The 18,654-nt window shown below is 27.4% G+C and overlaps 1 protein-coding gene across 2 annotated transcripts in view; it reads left to right on the forward strand.

The window, feature by feature from the left end:
- LOC111618426 (neuralized-like protein 4) overlaps window positions 1-18,114 on the forward strand; it is a 65,237-nt gene extending 47,123 nt beyond the window's left edge. For both annotated transcript variants that reach the window (XM_023359964.1, XM_023359965.1), the window contains exons 15-27: window positions 3,762-3,974; window positions 4,049-4,147; window positions 7,039-7,167; window positions 7,243-7,413; window positions 9,445-9,603; window positions 9,666-9,845; window positions 12,190-12,268; window positions 15,077-15,130; window positions 16,424-16,516; window positions 16,591-16,729; window positions 16,809-16,924; window positions 17,006-17,138; window positions 17,216-18,114. In XM_023359964.1, coding sequence (XP_023215732.1) covers window positions 3,762-3,974; window positions 4,049-4,147; window positions 7,039-7,167; window positions 7,243-7,413; window positions 9,445-9,603; window positions 9,666-9,845; window positions 12,190-12,268; window positions 15,077-15,130; window positions 16,424-16,516; window positions 16,591-16,729; window positions 16,809-16,924; window positions 17,006-17,138; window positions 17,216-17,432 — 1,782 coding nt within the window. In that variant the 3' untranslated portion in view covers window positions 17,433-18,114. The remainder of the gene's footprint in view (window positions 1-3,761; window positions 3,975-4,048; window positions 4,148-7,038; window positions 7,168-7,242; window positions 7,414-9,444; window positions 9,604-9,665; window positions 9,846-12,189; window positions 12,269-15,076; window positions 15,131-16,423; window positions 16,517-16,590; window positions 16,730-16,808; window positions 16,925-17,005; window positions 17,139-17,215) is intronic.
- The last annotated feature ends 540 nt before the right edge of the window (window positions 18,115-18,654 follow it).

Consider the following 18,654-nt stretch of genomic DNA (forward strand, 5'->3'; position numbering starts at 1 on the left):
TGGAATAGATTTATACTGCTATTTGGGGTTTGTTCATTTACAATGAATCATGAATGAATAAGAGTCAGGTTTGTATGTACTGTACAAGAATGTTTTTTATTAAATGCTATGATGTTGAAACCTCAATATAGACATAATCTGGGTCTAAGTGAATCAAATTAAGATTTTCAATAATGCATACAGAATATGCATTATGATTTTTATTATGTATTTTGCAAATTTAACCATTTTTGTGACTAAATAAGTGCTTTCTAAGCTTTATGGCTTATTTTCATGGTGTAAGTGCTATTTTTTTTTTATATTAAATGATCTGTAGTTCATTTTTGATAATTCCAATATATTAAGTAGAATTATATAAATATTTTTTTGTATGTACAGTTTATGTGAGAAATATCACTGCCTTCCAAGTTTAGATAAACAAATGTTTTAAATCTGAACCATCTAACTTGCATTCTTTTACATTCTCAAAAATAAAAATGTTTTGCATTGCCATTGAAATCTCTCATTTTTCAAAATTTAAAAATCCTTTGAATTAATTAAATTAAAATTGTTATAGATGTTATATTTATTGATTTAATATTATGATGAGTTGGTTTCCTACTAGACGTACCACTTAGGCATTATTAGTAGTTACTCCAGTAGTTATTCCATATGGAATGGTTTTCAAAGTGGCTTGTTCACATTTGAATATGCAGATCCTTTAGAAGTTTATAAACATGTTAAATGTCTTTTTTGTAATATTCTGGATGTTGATGGTATATCCACATTTATTTTAAAACAGTTAGCCAATGTAATTGTCTTTTCTTTATTTTTCCTCATAAATAAATCTATACAAGAGGAAATTTTCCCAGACTGCTTAACAAATAATTTAGTTTTATCTGTTTATAAAAATGGTAATTTGAAACAAATTAATAATTACAGATCTATTGTTAAATCCCAGTTGTTGTGAAAATACTTTTTAAAATTCCAAAGCTGTATTTTCTTTTAATTAGTCTTTACTTCACAACTGGGTGCTTAGGTTGACACTGGGCATCTTTAACATCACTCTTTGTGTGATGTTAAAGATGCCCAGTGTCTACCTAAGTACACAGTTGTGAAGTAAAGAAAAGTTATATACTTTATATAAATATGAAATCAAGAATTTTATTGTTTTTAAAGCTTGTTTTTAAGCTAAAACCAACAAGTTGTGAAAATATTTGAAAAACTTTTCTATACAAGCCTAAATTACTCCTTTATGAAGTATAAAATTATTAATGGGTACCAATTTATGTTTAAACAGACTTTAACATTACACACACTAACTTTTTTTACATTACAATATAACTTATAATTTAGAGTTATAACTTGGCTCTAATGGCTTGGTGGATTTGTCAAAAACATGTGACTTGGTAGATCTGCAGTTATGAAAACTTAAAATTTATTTTAATGGCCTTTGGGATAATTGTTTATCTTATCTGAAATCATATTTATAAAATAGCAAATCCTTTTATCTCATGTTCATTTACTACAGTTAATGGTTTACTACAGGGATCAGTGCTATCATTGGTTTTATGCAACTTTTTTATTATATATTTGAGGTGATCCCAAAACAATCAACAATTCTATATGCTGATGACAATTGTTGCATTAATGAATACAGAATTAGATTTCTTGATTTCAGAAATGAATACAATCTTAGGTATATTAACTTCTTATTAACTACAATTGATTATTCACAAATATTGAGAAAAGTTGTTACATCCTCTTCCATCAATGATGAATCCTAAGTAACCTATACTACTTTTTCCTTGTAAATATGTAAATTGAAATATCTAATTCACTAGAAAGTGCATTCTTGTCATAAAAATCTAAATTGGAGTAAACACAAATTTACTTGTAACTTTGTTTTCTTGCTCTATTGCTATAATTACTGTGTTTTGCAACATTATAATTTTCAACTCTCTTGTGTTACTTGTTGTTGCATGTTTATTCCCTCCCATCAAAAAAGTGTGACATAATAGATATGAGCAATTATTTATTATGACATCATCACAATGCCAGGCTGCAATTTTTAATCATATTTTTAATTTATTTAATTTAAAATATATGCTCTCCACCTCAAATTAGTAGTGTCTTGCCCCTATACACAATAATTTTCCTGTTAGGAACAGAGTCATGCTGTCATCTATCTAACTACTTACAGGGGAAAATTTTTTAATTGAAATAACATTACTTTCAGTTTGCATCAGAAGTTTGTATACAGTTAATCAGGGCCTCCTGTTCCTAAGCTTTTCACATCTAGTCTCAAATTTCATCTATTTTTCTGTTCTCGAGATTAAGGAAAGACTGACAGACGGATGACAGTTGGAAATTATAGGTCTACAATTTTTTCAACTTGCAGTTCAATTAATAAAATTTACTTTCAGACAGGAATAAAGTATGTATGCATTTCAACCTACAAATTTTAGTGTATATTACTGGCACTTTTCACATGCATAATGCATATTTCAAGCATTTTAATGTCCACATAGCAGTACATATATCTGGATTTTTATGTGCATATGTATGCACATAAATTGCAATTTTAAATCCTGCCCTTAATCATCTATAATAAAATGCAACTGTTTCAAATCAATTTTAATCAGTCATTATAATTCAGTTAACTGACTTTTCAGTCATTCTGTTTAATAATAATAGATAAATTCCTAAATTTGCAGATATTCTTAGGTAATTTCAATTATCAAAAGATTAATAATAATTATATATGAATATATGAGGGATTGATAAATAAGATTCCATTTTAATAAAATTAATTTGGGAAGATGTTAAATAATTTAATCAGTTATAAAAAGTACTAAAAGTCATTTATTTCAATTATATGTATACATTTTTCAATATAATCATCATTTAGTTTGATACATTTTTCCAAATGTTCTATTTATTTTTGCATTTTTTTTCATGAAAAACTTTTAGGCTTTTTTGAACTTGAACTTCAGCAACTTGAACTTCAGCATCTAATGAAAAGTGTTGATATTTTGATATTCTCTTTAACTGTGGGAACATCCAAAAGTCTGATGGTGTCAAATCCAGACTGTTACAAGTCAAGTCTTTCTGATTATATTTTGTGAATACATTTTGTGAGTTCTTATAAAGTTTTACAATACTTCACTGAATTGATTGTTATTTCCTTTATGCTCAATTTTGCACTGTTAAAAATTCAATCACTGATTGCTGTTTTGTACAGAATAGGGAAGATAATGAACATCTTTAAACTTAACAGTCTCACACACACAAGACACTAGTGGTTACTAAATGATGGTGATCATGTGTTTCATATTACTTAGATTTTTGAGATTATCTGTACATAAACAAATCATTCAGGGAGACAAGAAACAAATTAAATGATATTAAAAAAAATCAAAGATTACTGTAAAATAGTTTGTTGTAGAAAAATAAATGATATTTGTTTTCTATTATTGAATATTCCTATATAACAATACATTTTCATATATAACAGAAGAATGCTATATTGACAATAAGAATTTGTATACTGGAAGGCCAAATTATTAAAATTGTTAATGATTGTTTGTTCCATAAGATATAAAATGTCTGTTTTTGTATTTTGAATTTATTTAATTTTTGCAGATGAGGATTTTTGTCCAGTATTATTTGAATACATTTTATTGATAGTATATCTATGTAGAATAATAATAATATAATAATCGGTTTGACTTTTTACAGTAATGACACTAGTTTAATCATATTTAAAATTATTATTTCAGATGCAGATAGATCAGTTAAATAATCAATGGGCTGGATCAATTCTGATTGGTTTAACTACATTTTCACCTGCAAATTGTAACAATCAGCTTTCTCTTCCTTCAACAGTTAGCGAACTTCAGTCATGTGATACTTGGTTTTATGTTGGCACTCAGATTAAAAGAAATGGAGTACTTATTAAAGATAATTATGGGCCATCTCTTGAAAGACTTGTGGTAAGAAATATTTGCATATAAAAGTAATAAAATACTATTTATATATTTTTAATAATAAATAATAATAATTGTAGATAGGTGATCGTATTGGCATCAGATATGGATCAGATAATAACATGCACATCCATTTAAATAGTGAAGATTTAGGCGTGGCAGCTACAAATCTTCCGAAGGTGATTATTCAAAATATAATGCATTGTCTCAAATATTTAATTAACCATCTGAATGTAAATGTAGTAGTGTAAAGGAAGTATTATTACAAATAACAAAATTTAAATTTAAATTTTATAAACTAGAATTTACTTTACATTTGTTTCCATAAAATTAATTTATCATTTATTGTAATCTACATTACAATTAATTTTACAATTTAATTCTTAATGTACTTTGTGATATATTTATTATTAGTATTACAACAGTTTAAAACAATTCTAATAAATGTTCTAGAAATTTTTCTTTTTGGAATAAAGCATTTAAGTTTGAAAAATGCTCTTTCCAAAATCTTAATAAAATTTTAATTACCTAAAGAATTTTTTCACTTACAAATTAATTTCTTGTCAATTGATAAAGTATTAAATTAAATCTGTTTTGATTAAAAAATACAATTAAAAAGTTTAATTTTTTAAAAATTACTCAAAATACTTTCTTATTATTTAAATATTATAATTTGAAATTATAGTAAATCTTTGGTGCTTTATTACAGCTAGAAATTTATATAGAAAAATATGAAACTATTCCCATTATTTTTTGAGCAGACTCATATGAATTTTCATTCTAATATTATCATCTAAATACATGTTTTTTAAGTGATCATGGGATTTTATTTTAAATTAGTTGTTACTAAGGCAGCTATTTGAACCAAATATTTTTCTTTCTTCAAAAAAGAAGTAATGCCTCTCTAAGGTAAAAATTCTATTAGTTGAGTGAAATTACCTTGATTGATAATTATTTAACTGGGAAATTAAATATTAATTTCTCATACATGTGAGTAATGATATTTATTTCAATTTTTAACTCATTCAGTTAAATTAGTCAAATATAGTCAGCTTTTGCAGTCAGCACAATCTGCTTAGTCTTCAAACTTTTTGAGAACTAAGCAGATTGTGAAAAGATACATTTATTAAGCAAATTATTGAGTTGAGACATTTATTTTCAAAGTAATGTCCTTTGGCCACAAAGCACACTGCCAATGATGATAAAACTACTGGAAACACTCCTGAAAAGTTTGAAGTTGTTTCATATGACCAAAAAGAAAATTGCATTATGCCAGGTTGGGTGAGTATGCATGATGTGACAAGACTGCCATTCATGTTTTTGCCAGCTCAGTTTGCACCAGAAGAGAGCATTGTGCAAGAGCATTATCATACAGGAGAGACCAATTGTTCTATCACAGCTCAGGTCTTATGTAATGAATTGACATTCATACAGATGATGTAGAATTTTCACATACTATTCTTTGTTTACAGTAGTGTTTTCAGAAATGAATTACATGTGCACAATGCCCATGACATTGAAAAACACTTCTGACTGACTTTGCCTTTGGACCTGTCCTGCACTGTAGGCATCTCTTTGCACACAGGGATGGCGGTGATTTCCAACTTGCTGATTGCCACTTCACTTGTAGATCATAGAGATGAAACACCAGATATGAAACCTGATGCAATGCATCAAAAATCTGTTGAAATTGTTAATGAGGTTACCACAAATGTTTATCCTCTCTTGGCACTGATCATCTGTTAACAAGTGTGGAATTACATGTTCCATGGCATGGTTCATGTTCAATTTTCTGTCAGAATAGTGTGACGGTTACCTGGATTGATACCTACTATTGCTGCAATGTCATTCACAGTCACAAATGATTTTTACAGACAATACATTGTACTTTCTAAACATTGTACTTTCATCTGTTCTTGCAGTATCAGGTCAGACTGAATTTTGTTATACATTTCATCATGTTAATAAGATCAATATATTATATACACAGAATAAAATATTTCAGAATAAATGCAATAAGTAAAACATGTGTCAACAGATTTCATTTGCATATCTCAAGTAATGAGAAATTACATCTTTTGATGAAGTTAATTGATAAAGAGGGACTGAGTATAAAAGATGCAGGCCAACAACTGTTTTTAAATTACAATACAGCTAGATACAATGGGGTACTTTAAAAGAGAGCTAAAGCACCAATTTGCCACTATAAAAAGATAACATCTACAATAGTCAGCAGTATTGAAAGAAAGATTGAGGAAAATGGGCAAATCATTGAAAACTGATTTTTACATATGCTAATTCTAATGTTGCTAATTTCATCTAAGAAGAACATCAGGTGTGGTTATCTATAGCATCTACACATAATGTCTTAACTACATAGCTTTTGACTACACCCATATATCCAGAAATATAGCAAAAGTTTTAATATGACACATCTCATGTAGATGGTTTCAGAAAGTTGTATTACAAATATAGGTTAATATTATTTTTTCTATGTATCAATGTTATTATTTCAGAGAAATAACTTTGTTATCATTTATCTACAGTTTCTGCTATTTAAATATTTATTTAAAATAATATGCATAATATAGCTATCTGAAGTAAGTTGCTTTCAGTGTGTACCTGTGCATTTTAATGTTGCTGCTTTAAATTTATGTTGCCAATGACATATTTTTTGGATATAAAATTATTTTATTATAAAATAAATGCATCATATTCAAACACTTAGTGAATATTAATATTTGGTCTTATGCTTAAAGTATGAATAAAAGTTAACAAAATAATTTATCTTAATAACTAAGTTCATTATCAGGTGTTTCATTGTAATTGGAAAATGTTGACAGGCTTGTTAAATAGTTATGTTGATATCTAGTATTTAATGTGTTTAGATTTGTTTGAAATGTTTCTATAAATTACAAATTATTGCAGACTATTTTACACTTGCATGATACCTAACTAAAAATGCTTTATATGAAGTTATTATTTCTGTGTATGTATAATTATTATATTTTTTAAAATCATAAATGTTTTTTCAATGAAACAAAAAATTTTTATAAATTAATTTTTATAGAAATTATATGCCATTTTGGATTTATATGGAACAATCGAAATAGTCAAACTCTGCAATACGCCTGTGACGAATATTTTAGAGTCTCAGCTTCCACCAATGCCAATAATAACAGAAAATGAAGCATTAGAAGTAAGTATCCAAAGACAAATCCTAAATTTTTAAAAAAATATAAAGCTATGTTGTTATATATATTTTTTATTTCAGATAGAAGAACCTCATTCAATCAGTAAAGAGCATGTAAAGCAGGAATTTCATGAAAACAGAGGCAAAAACATTCAACTTTTACATGGAAATTTAACAGCCAAACGAATTGCAAGTTACAATCAAGGAATTGTAGTGTCTAGTAAGCCATTACCAAGAGATCAACTTTTTCAGGTTTAATCAATTTTCATAACTTTTTTAGTACTTTTCAACTCTTTGTTTTGTTTCTGTAACAATTCAGTTATAACTCTTTTGAGGAATTTTGAAGAAAAATATAGCCAAATTATATTTAAGATCAAAAGATTTGCCTAAATTTTCTGTATATTAATCAAGAGTGAACACTTATGCTGTATTGCTAATGTATCTTAATTTATATCAGTAATATTTTAGCTTAAAATACTTGTGTATGAATTAAAATAAGCATATTTGAAAAGATAAAAATTGAGACATAATATTTTAGAAGAGGGAGAGAGAGAAACTGCAGCATTTATATGCATAATTTTACATAGTTAAAAAATTTTCACTCTTGGACAGAAAATTTACATAAAATGAACAAATATGTAAAATATAACAAAAATGCTGATTTAATTAAAATTAATTATTATTAATAGTTTTGGTATTTTGCAGTTTATATTTGGTATTATATTTAATTTGGTTTATTTAATGCAGTTTAAATAGTTTTTTTTTTCTCAAATATTTAAATATTCTGTTTTTTCAGTTTCACTTATTTTATAATTACATCTACAATGAATTGCTATTGGAAATAAAACAAAAGAAATGAGGTAAAAAACAGTGAGTTAATACCTTCTAACTTGCATATAAGTTAAGTGACATGTTTGCAACAGCAGCTTTAAGGACATAAGATATAGCAATGCTGGTTGTGCAACATTATTTTTGTTTTAATAATTTTCTTTTGGTATATGTCACTGCAGGTAAATTACAGGAAATTACAGTAATTTTACATAATAGCATTGATTCACTTTGCATCTCTGCCAAGTAACTATGTATAACAATTATCTGATAAAAAACAATCAAAATGTTTTGCAAGAAATGTGTAAGTTTTATGTTTCAGGAGAACAAGTAGATTTCTAGATGAATAATAATGTAAATAGAATACATTTTAATTCAGAGTTGTCTCTTAGCACTGAATACTCAAGGTCTGATTTAGAAATTTAATGGAACTTTGTCATTCCTAACAAATCCAGATAACCAAAAAATTATTCTTTAAACTTTAATGGTAATGTTTCAATTTAAAGAAAGATCGAAATTTCTTTAACATGTAAAATTTGTTCTTGATTGCACTTACTTTCATTAAAGGTATTTTTTACAAAATTTGTTTAATGATATTTTCACTTTAAAAGTTCAAATTAAAATCTTCAAAAAAGCATGATTTTTTTAAAATAAATTTATATAAAATTTAAATTTAGAAATAAAAGATTCTGTAAACTTTCCCAAAATAAGAATGTAGAGATGTTTTTCTTACAAAGGAAAATAGTTTGGTGATATTATAAAAAAACAGAAAACATATGGCAGTGTGTGATTTTTTTTTGTTTTTTATAATTTTAAATTTCTTGTAAAATTGTCAGAAATTTCAAATATAATTTTTTAATATATAATGTAATGCATAAAAAACATAATATAAACTATAACAGTTTATATTATGTTTTTTATGATTTACATTATATATTAAAAAATTTATGTTCACTTTGTAATGAACAAGAAACTAGTTTACTTGTGCAAAGGAAAACAATGAACATCAACTCCATTCTTATTCTAGGAAAGAATAACTCCTTATGTGTGTGCAAAGTTGAGAATAATAGAAAAGAGAAATGTTCTCCTCTTTTTCATTCTCACAAAATATGAACTGTCCTTTAATGTGTGTTTAATTGGTAATTATGCCATTATTTATATAAATTAAGATATATCTATAAAGTATAAATTAATTAGATTTAATTAATTTATACTTTCTATAAAGTGTAGATACTTCACATTAATGAAATTTTAAAACTTTGAAAGAATCTCTAAAATTTTTTATTACTTTATTACTGTTTTTTATTTTAGTCTAATTATTCTTTTTTCTGCTTTCAAAGTTATAATTAAAAGCTGAAAAGTACTAGAAAATTCTTGTTATGCATTAATCTTATTGGTTATTTACTATACTGAATATAAGAATGTTTTGAAATACTAAAGTGAATTTCTTTTCAGGTAAGAATAGATAAACTGCATACAAAATGGACTTCTTCCCTCCAAATTGGCATCATTGCAGTCTCTCCAGAAAAACTTCATTTTCCTGTGTCTGCATTCTCTTTAAGGAAATCCTCATGGATAATATGTGGAGATTCTGTGTTTCAGAACAGTATCAAAGTGCGTTTCACTTAATTTTACATTAAAAAAATGTATTTGTTTGTAAAATTTTGTGTATCTAGGTGAAGGGACGTTATGGACCCAATTTGGACAGTCTTCAGACTGGACACGTCATTGGCATAATGATAGACACTGAAAATAGACTACACTTATTTGTAAATAATATAGATCAAGGAATTGCTGCCAGAAATATTCCCGCCATCTGTTATGCCCTTGTAGATGTTTATGGACAGTGTGAACAGGTAGCTATTTTTCTTTATAGATTTTATCATAGTTCAATAATTTCAGTTAGCTAGGTTTGACTTTTATATTTTTATCTCAAATATATGCCATAAAACTGAACTGATAGGTCTTGTAAGTTTAGTTGAAAAAATGTTGGAACAGATATTCCAAGACTTGAATTTCCCAGTAAATTAGAATAAAATCTAATTAGTTATATAATTTCAACATCTCAAGATTAATACAGTAAATTATCTTTGTATGAATGCTGGTATAACAAATTTATTTTCAATCTGTCCACCAGTTTGCATCTTATGCTATTTTCATATTGGCACCACCATTAATCACAACAGATTGTTTAATGAGATTCAATTAATAATTCTCATATGTTGAATCCTCAAAGATATACAACCTCACTTTCACATTATATTCATTATTTTTGGATTAAGGTCAGTTTACACTAAATATAGAACATTTTCAAAACATGGTCCCAGAAATTGTTTTCTTTTTATTCTAATATCAAGAATATTATGTTGGGATTTACAAAAGAAGAAACAGAGTAAAAAAACTGGATTAAAAAAGAAATGAAAATTGATTACAATATGGAAATTTTCAAACTTGCTTCATGTATTTGTGGTTCAAATAACCAATAACTATGAATTAATAAATATTTAGATAGGCTCTAGCTGTACAATACAAATGGAAAAGACTTTCTTTTACTAATGCAATCAATTTTTCCTACATTTTCTGCAAAAAGTTTTTGAAATTCTCACTTGCTACATGCTTACCAATTTGACAGAATGTTGAATATTGATTATCATTTGAATGATGGCTGATAATAAATGGACAGTAATCATATGTCAGAATAAGTGTGAAAGCTTTCTCAATAATCAATCACCCACAAAAATACAAGTTTTTTAGTAATTTTATATCAAATTGATGGAAGTGTAAAAGTAGCATTAATGTAAAAATGTTACAGTAATATTCATAAACTGGAATTTTTGTTTCAGTTTAAACGTAATGAAAGTTTAACTCTTTATGAAAGAAAATGATCATTATGATAAAATCTGTAAATGTCATCTTTTGTTGTCAATGGATTGTGAATCAATTATTAGTTATACAGTAGAGCATCAATTATCTGAATCAGTTGGGGACTGGGGTTGTTTGGAAAATTGATTTTTTGGATAACTGATCATGTACAAAAAAATATATTACCTATAATAAATACTTATCCCATGTTGAAATTCATTAAAATTCTGGCATGTCCTTAAGTACCCTCTCATGGTCGCGGCAGTGCTGCCAGCTAAAACATGCAGACCAACAAAAATAATATCAGAGTTGCCTAAAACATAGCCAAAGATTGCAGCACCACAGTACTAGCGGAAATTTAAATTTGCTGACTGGAAAGCTTTCGGTTAATTGATGTTTTGGTTGATCAACATTTGGATAATTGATGCTCTACTGTAATTGTTAATTTAGTTTGGAGTATAGTGTTGTTGTTATACAATTACTCAAAATGATATCTTGACCATCTAATACTGTACATGATGATGCCAAGATGAAAATTAGCTGATGTTTATTGCTGAAAGAAGTCTGTATTCTGCAGAAGGGCATAAGATTATCAGTGCTGCCACCATTAGAACAAACAGCTATTCCAAGAAATAGACAATGTTGACAATAAAATCAATTACAAACATAGGTGGTCAGATAGTTGGTACAGTAAAGGCACTCTATTCCAAGAGACCTGGATTTGAGTGTGGATTGGCTCACAATTTATCAGAGGTTGATTCCATGTCTTGCCAGCTGACCATTCTATTGTGGATTTTGCCCACAGTCTGGCATGATAAATGACTCTTTTAATGCTTGCAAGGCAGAGTAAATGTTTTTTTAATCAGAAACATAACATGCTGATTCATCATGGTTTATTTTAAAATTGTATAAGTATGAAATTTATCCTAACCAACAGTATTAGAAAATCTGTAATTTTAAAGATTCTTTTCTTTCAAGGTGTAGGTTTTTCATTATTTAATATTCTGGCATTTAAACTATTTCAATGATCTCTTACATACAGTTTTGTTATATCAACATTTTACTGTAAATTAATTACTGTTTCAAAATTTAAAGAACTTTTTCCAACAATTCTGACAATATCTTTTTTGAAATTCAAATTAATGTATATAAAAAAATCCATAATTATGTTAAGATTTTTAAAAATATAGCAAATGTCAATGTATAGATATTTTAATTAATTTTATAAACAAATTTCATAAAAGTTCATTATTATTTATTCATTTAATCTCTATTAATTATGAAATTATTTGAATGTCTAGTATAAAAAAAACTGTCAGATATGTTTTTAATTTATAGGTTTCTATTATTGAAGAAGAAGAGAATGAAAGTGATACTCTGGAAAGAAATCATAGGGAGAAAAATGATATTGATTGTGGTGAGTGTACAACAAAAACTAATTTTCTCTTAATGTAGTCAGTTTTTCTTTTCTATAAAGGATCTATTTTTAATTAAAACATATTTTTTTAAACTATTTTCTACAATACTTTTTCAAAGTATCTTTTTATCAAAAATAAGATAATTCTTCATCAATCACTTGAATGTATTCCTGATAAAATTTATGCTGCTTACTAAATTGGAATTTTGTCTTAATGATTTTATGAATAATAAAATAATTATACAATTTTTTTCAGCTAGAATATTTTCATTCTAGCAGCAATGTAAATTTTAACATTTTCTTTGTAAACTTAAAATAACAGTTCTTTAACTTGATAAATTTCTATTTTCTTTGTTGTGTAATTGCCCACATTTAATTTAATTTGATTTAATGAAGTTCAATCAATAACCAAAATAAACATTTTTATAGCTTTATTAATAAAAATAACAAATTATCAGTTTGAGTAAGATTTATATTAAAGCTTGTTGTCTCAATATTTATAAAGGTATCTCATATACTGCTTAGTGGAGCGATCAGAGCTCATTACACTGTTACTGAGGGCATCAAAATGACACTTTATTATTAGAATGTAACTTTATTTCTGGTATGCATAGTGATCTTTAAGATCCTCTTCAGTCATACATCAATAATGATTAATTTGGTGTCAGAAAATGTTAGACCAGAACTAAGTTCAACTATACAAAGAAGTATAACTCCTAAAGGAAAAATAGTCATGTAATATGTAGGATTCTTGCACAAATATTTAAATATCTGAGTTAATAGTTATTTGAAAAATCATAAGTTAGTGTTGTTAAAATCTGACAAAGAAGTCAAACAATAGTATTGCAAAACCAAGAAAACAATTATGTCTGTAACCTGATTGAAGAGGGAAATTATGATCCAACAGCATATTTTGAGTGATCTAAAGAAATTATTAAAAAGTTGTGATCTTATATATTTAATATTCTTTAAGATAAATAGAATTCCCAAATTTTCTATAAGAGTTAAAACTCAAACAGTCCACTGCTTACAGACCATTGGTGGATATTAAATATTATGTACCACATTTTATTGGATTGTCTGGCATATCAGTGTATCCAGAGAGACCATGAAATCATTTGTTTCCATATTCTAAAAAAACCAGCATGCCAGTTTATGAGAGGTTATACAGTATATCCCTCTCCATTATTCTAAAATTGTGAAACTGTTGGCATTACATGAAAATCTATGATTATATGTTTAATTTCTTCATTTTGTCTAATTTCTAATGATGTAAAATACTTGTAGAATGCTGAAAGTGCTTTTTTATTGTGTTTATTTTATTGAAATTTGATCCAAAACAAAAAATAAACATTATTTCTGAGACTTTCCGAAATTTGATATAGATTGAGATAATTTACATTCTTATGTCAAAATTCTTACATTACTATGATGTTACTGTAGTGTTCTCATTGTAAAAGTTTAGAGCTAACAAAATATAATAGTAAAATCATGAAATATGTAGAGGGAAGTTGTATATTACATTTTTGTATATTGATTTAATATAATTAATAGATGAATTTCAGTATATATCAGTTATAATTATACCATATGTAATAAATAAATAGGACAGATTCGAAAGGAAGCAAAAGAGAATAAATTTTGATCATACAAATATTTTTTATGGGAAACACATTGATTTGAAGAAAATATATTGAGATAGCTATTTTGAGCTTTGGTCAAAGGTGATTTCATATTTGTTGATCTTTTAAGATTCCATACTTGTAATAGCTACATATTGGACTTGATAACTCAATGCCAGACTGGTACAAAGTTCTCTTTTAATAGAGACTTAATAATAATTAATATAATTTCTTTACTTGTATGATAGATTCTAATTATCACAGAAGGGAAAATTACTATTTTCTAAAGGACAGTCATCTTTATTATTTCAGGCTATGATTAATTTTGCACTTCAGTTGATATTTACACAGATAAATCTGTGTAAACAAAACATTGACTGAAATGCCCGAAACAGACTGATGAGGGGAGTAGCTTGAAATGCCTTCTGTCGAAACAATAAGGAAAGATAACTCTCCTTTAAAAAGTACAGAAGATATCCTTGTTAGTTTGAAATTTGAGGGACAAAATAATTACAACTTTGAATTATCAACTTTTCAAATTAACTGAGATTTATATTTCTGTACAGTATACCAAATACCATGTAACTGATGTAATTTATTAAGCAAATGAAATATTAATAATTATTAATTAACTGCAAGTAAATAGCACATCTGGTGAGAACCTTATAGATTGCCATAAAAGGTAAAGTGAAATTCTTCAAATGTAGCCCAAATATTGAGTTGCTAAATCTAGTAGTATAGTTGAGCTTTACAACTGTCTCATCTTGTAATCCTGAAACCCAACTGTAACTGTAGTTGATGGGTAAGTTGACACCTGAAAATGGATTACAGTACTATAAAGCAAAGCCACATTGACCATATTACAGTTGTTTGTGGTATGTTCTCTTATATTTAAATTGAAGTTCACATGTCTCTATATGAATTAATATATGCATATCACAGTTCGGACAGAATTTTCACTTCAAATTTTAAAGTAACCATATTTTGAACTAACTGAATTCCTTAACATATAAGCTTTTATTTCTCTGGCCAGGACAAGTAGTACAGTTATGAACTAACCAATTTCAAATTAATGATGATTTCCCATAGTAGTTTTCCCTTGTATGATAGATCCACGAAGATAATTTTGTAATTCTATAATGATTAGATAACTCCAGATCAAAAATAAATATATTTATATTTGCAGGTTCATTAAATGAATTAAGAGACAAACAATTGGAACTGCCTTTATATCTTTCAGGTATATTTTAGTGTTAATATAATTTATTAATAATTGATTATTAAAGATTAAAACAATAACTGTAGAAATAAATTGTGTATATTAATTTCTGAATATGTATTGTAGTAATATAATACAACAGCTGCATTAGTTGTATATTTTATACTTGAAATACTATATTACCTATATTAATTGTGTATTAGGTTGTTTTAATATTAAGAAATAATTATTTGCTTCTTTGATTAATTTCAACATTTAATAATTCAATTTGTTTGTTGTGGACATGACTTGGTGAGAATTTTTTCAGCACAGTTTATACAATGGCCTAAATAACAAGATAATATTTAAATCTATATTCTTATTGATAAGTATGCTTATTACCTTCTTTTAAGGAATTATTTCTAATTAAAAAAAAAAAACAAGTGTCCAGCAATCACAAACTCTCCTGTAAGTGTCTATTATTGGCCCACCAATGGCCATGTGGTTCCGTTCCCCGAACACTGGGAGTTTGGTCATGGGTTCATGCCTCGCCAGAATGGGCTGGGCACGTGGAGTTTTCTGGGTTTTCTTCATGTCTGTAATCCTGAATAGGGGCCAATTATCCTTAAAAAGACCTCCCAGAAGGCATCCCCCTAGGCCAGGGGTCAGCAACCTGCGGCTCGCGAGCCACATGCCGCCCTTTGGATGTGAAGCTGCGGCTCTTAGTTCCATATGCAAATATTATTTATTTTATCAAAAAAAAAAAAAACATTTAAAAATCGTTCTGAATCGATTAACGAGGATTCGGCACCGATTCTATCTCTCAGCCACTTGTACTCGCTTTTCATCCCTCCCCTCCCCCGTGACACGCATCGTCACTGTCGTCAGTCCGTCGGAAGCTCACGAATGACGCCATCGTTGGATGTTTCTATGAGGTTTAATTCGCTTTCGCCGCAAGACAATTCTGAATAAATAGATTAATTTTTTTTAATCAAAAAACTTTATTTATGCGAGTACTATTTATTGTTGGCAAGAAAAAATTTTGTGGCTCTTTAAAAACTTTGAAATTTTGTAAATTGTAATTTTTGGCTCTTCCGACTCAAAAGGTTGCCGACCCGTGCCCTAGGCAGATCATCCAAGTGTTGCATTGCTGTAACTAAACTAGACAAACAGACAAAAAAATGTCTGTTATCGTAAAGTAGACAAAATGTTTTCAACAGTTTTGATTTTAAAAAAAAGGTTACTGTATTATTTGTTTACAGTAGTTTCTAGTTTGTATAGTCCTATTGCATTTTCTTAAAAATTGTAGAAACTTAATAAATATTTAATTTGTAGGAATTAAGGAAAAGATTAACAAGAGTGATCGAGTAAAGAATTGTGAATATCATAATGCGTGTTCTAGATTTAAATCAGTATTGGGTCTTCCAGGTATGTAACCCATTTATTTAAAGTTTTTATCATTGTTGTTTATCAATTAAGGTATTTTGTCAATTATATTTTAGAGGGGTTTTTTCTGAGCGACCAGAGCACGTGTTATTGTGAAACATGTCATAAAATTCGTGGCGATGAATTATATTTTAAGAGAGGAGAACCTCCCAAAGAATATGCTTTGCCTTTTGGTTGGTGTCGATTTGCTCTAAAGTAAGTATTATAATAATAATTATCACAAAAAATTTTTTATGTACTGAAATTAAATATGTAACTGTCATTTTACGTTTAGATTAAATCCTAAAATTGAAAGTAATAATATGAGAGAAAAATGGCACGTGGCCTTCCATGGTACGAAAGTTGGTGCCGTTCGTCAAATTTTAGATCATGGACAGTTAATTTCACCAGGTATTATTATATTACAATTATATTTTTATAAATATGTGCAATTAGTATTTATAATTTAAGAATGCTATTTCAATGTACTAGGAGAAATGGGATTGGGTCCTTTTGCAAAGGAAATGGTTCGGAGAGTGAAGGGAAAAGATTTAGACTTGCACCAAGTGTTTTTATCGCCCACACTGCAGTATGCAGGAAATAATTTATTTTCACCTCAGTATGAGTAAGTTTAAATTTATCCTATGTAGTTCATTAAAGTTAAATTGAAAACAAAACTCAACACGAATATTTCAAATATAGATTTATAGAGCCAAAAACTAGAAAAGTTGTCTATGCCAAGGCGGCATTTCAAGTGTACGTTCGTCCAGGTTCATATACGGTTGGACCACAGAGACTGGGTGCGAGAGAACCGATAGACACTCACTTCAGCAATGGAGATCTCGAATGGCGTACCAAAGAATGCGGTGCTACAATTTTGCATTCCCTCCTAATAAGGCTAGAAGGATTTGGAAGCTAAGTTCGACGAATCACTTTTCTCCAGCACGACATCGGTTATTAAAATATTAGCTTTAGCATTAAATTTTATTTTCTTGGATCAAAGCTATTTTATATCGGATATATATATATATAGTACAAATGTGAACATTTGGTATCTACAGTACATATATCATGCTCTGGATGTGACATTATTTTGTAATAAATCATACATTGTATGATTTGCTGCATCATTCAAAACAAAATTGAAAGTTATTATTATCTGATATTATCTACTTCTGTAGATACATTTACTGTATAGACATTATATTTGTACATATCTGTAAAAAATATTTTGTTTAGTGAAAATAGGATATTTAATTTTTCTTGTGTTTACATTTCAGATATTTATTTGCGACAGATATTTCTTTTATAATGTGGTGTGCATAGAGATACCGTCAATCCCATTCGAACGTCACAATTTAAAGAAAAATCTCTTCAGGCAATATTAAAACATGGGTCTACTAATTTGACTTTAGTGCTATTAGTAGCCAAGAATGACAAAATTTTATCTTGAAAATGACACTAAAAAATGCAGTTTACTACTTTTTCACCATTACATAATGCCCATTATATTTTTATTATATGGTAACAGTAGCTTTAAAAAAAAAGTTACCAGAACACAAAAATTTATTCATTTGCCTTTATTAAAATAATTGCCTAAAAATCACAATCTATAAAAAAAAATAATTTATTATAAAGAATTTTATAATAGTATTGTTGCGCATAGAAAGAGAATTTCTCAATTTTATAAAAAACTGAAAAATACATTCTTTATACTTGTGGAAAAATTTTAAGAATTATTTTTTGTAATTCAAAATTTGTTTTACTGTACATAAAAATTGTGTTCTTTGTATTTCTGGTTTCCAGAATCTTTAAGAAAAAAAAACATTGGTCTTTATATGTTTTATGTTGAAATTTTGGCATTCTTTTTACAATTGTATTGGCATACATAAAACTGTAAGTATATGTACGTATGTATATTTCTGTAATTATTTAATTTAAATTTTTAGATTAATAAATTATTGATGTAAATCTTTTAATTATATTGGTTTTGTATTATAATTCTTGCAGATTTCATATTTTATGGTAATGAATATACATAGCATATGAGTGGATTTAGTAAGTAGTTTATTATTATTTTTTTAATTGAAAATGCTAATTTGTGGTGACATAGAATTGAACAAAAATGATGCATTCATTTG

The sequence above is a fragment of the Centruroides sculpturatus genome, unplaced genomic scaffold, assembly GCF_000671375.1.
Source record: "Centruroides sculpturatus isolate CEXI.00-Female unplaced genomic scaffold, Cexi_2.0 scaffold10, whole genome shotgun sequence".
Classification (NCBI taxonomy): Eukaryota; Metazoa; Arthropoda; class Arachnida; order Scorpiones; family Buthidae; genus Centruroides; species Centruroides sculpturatus.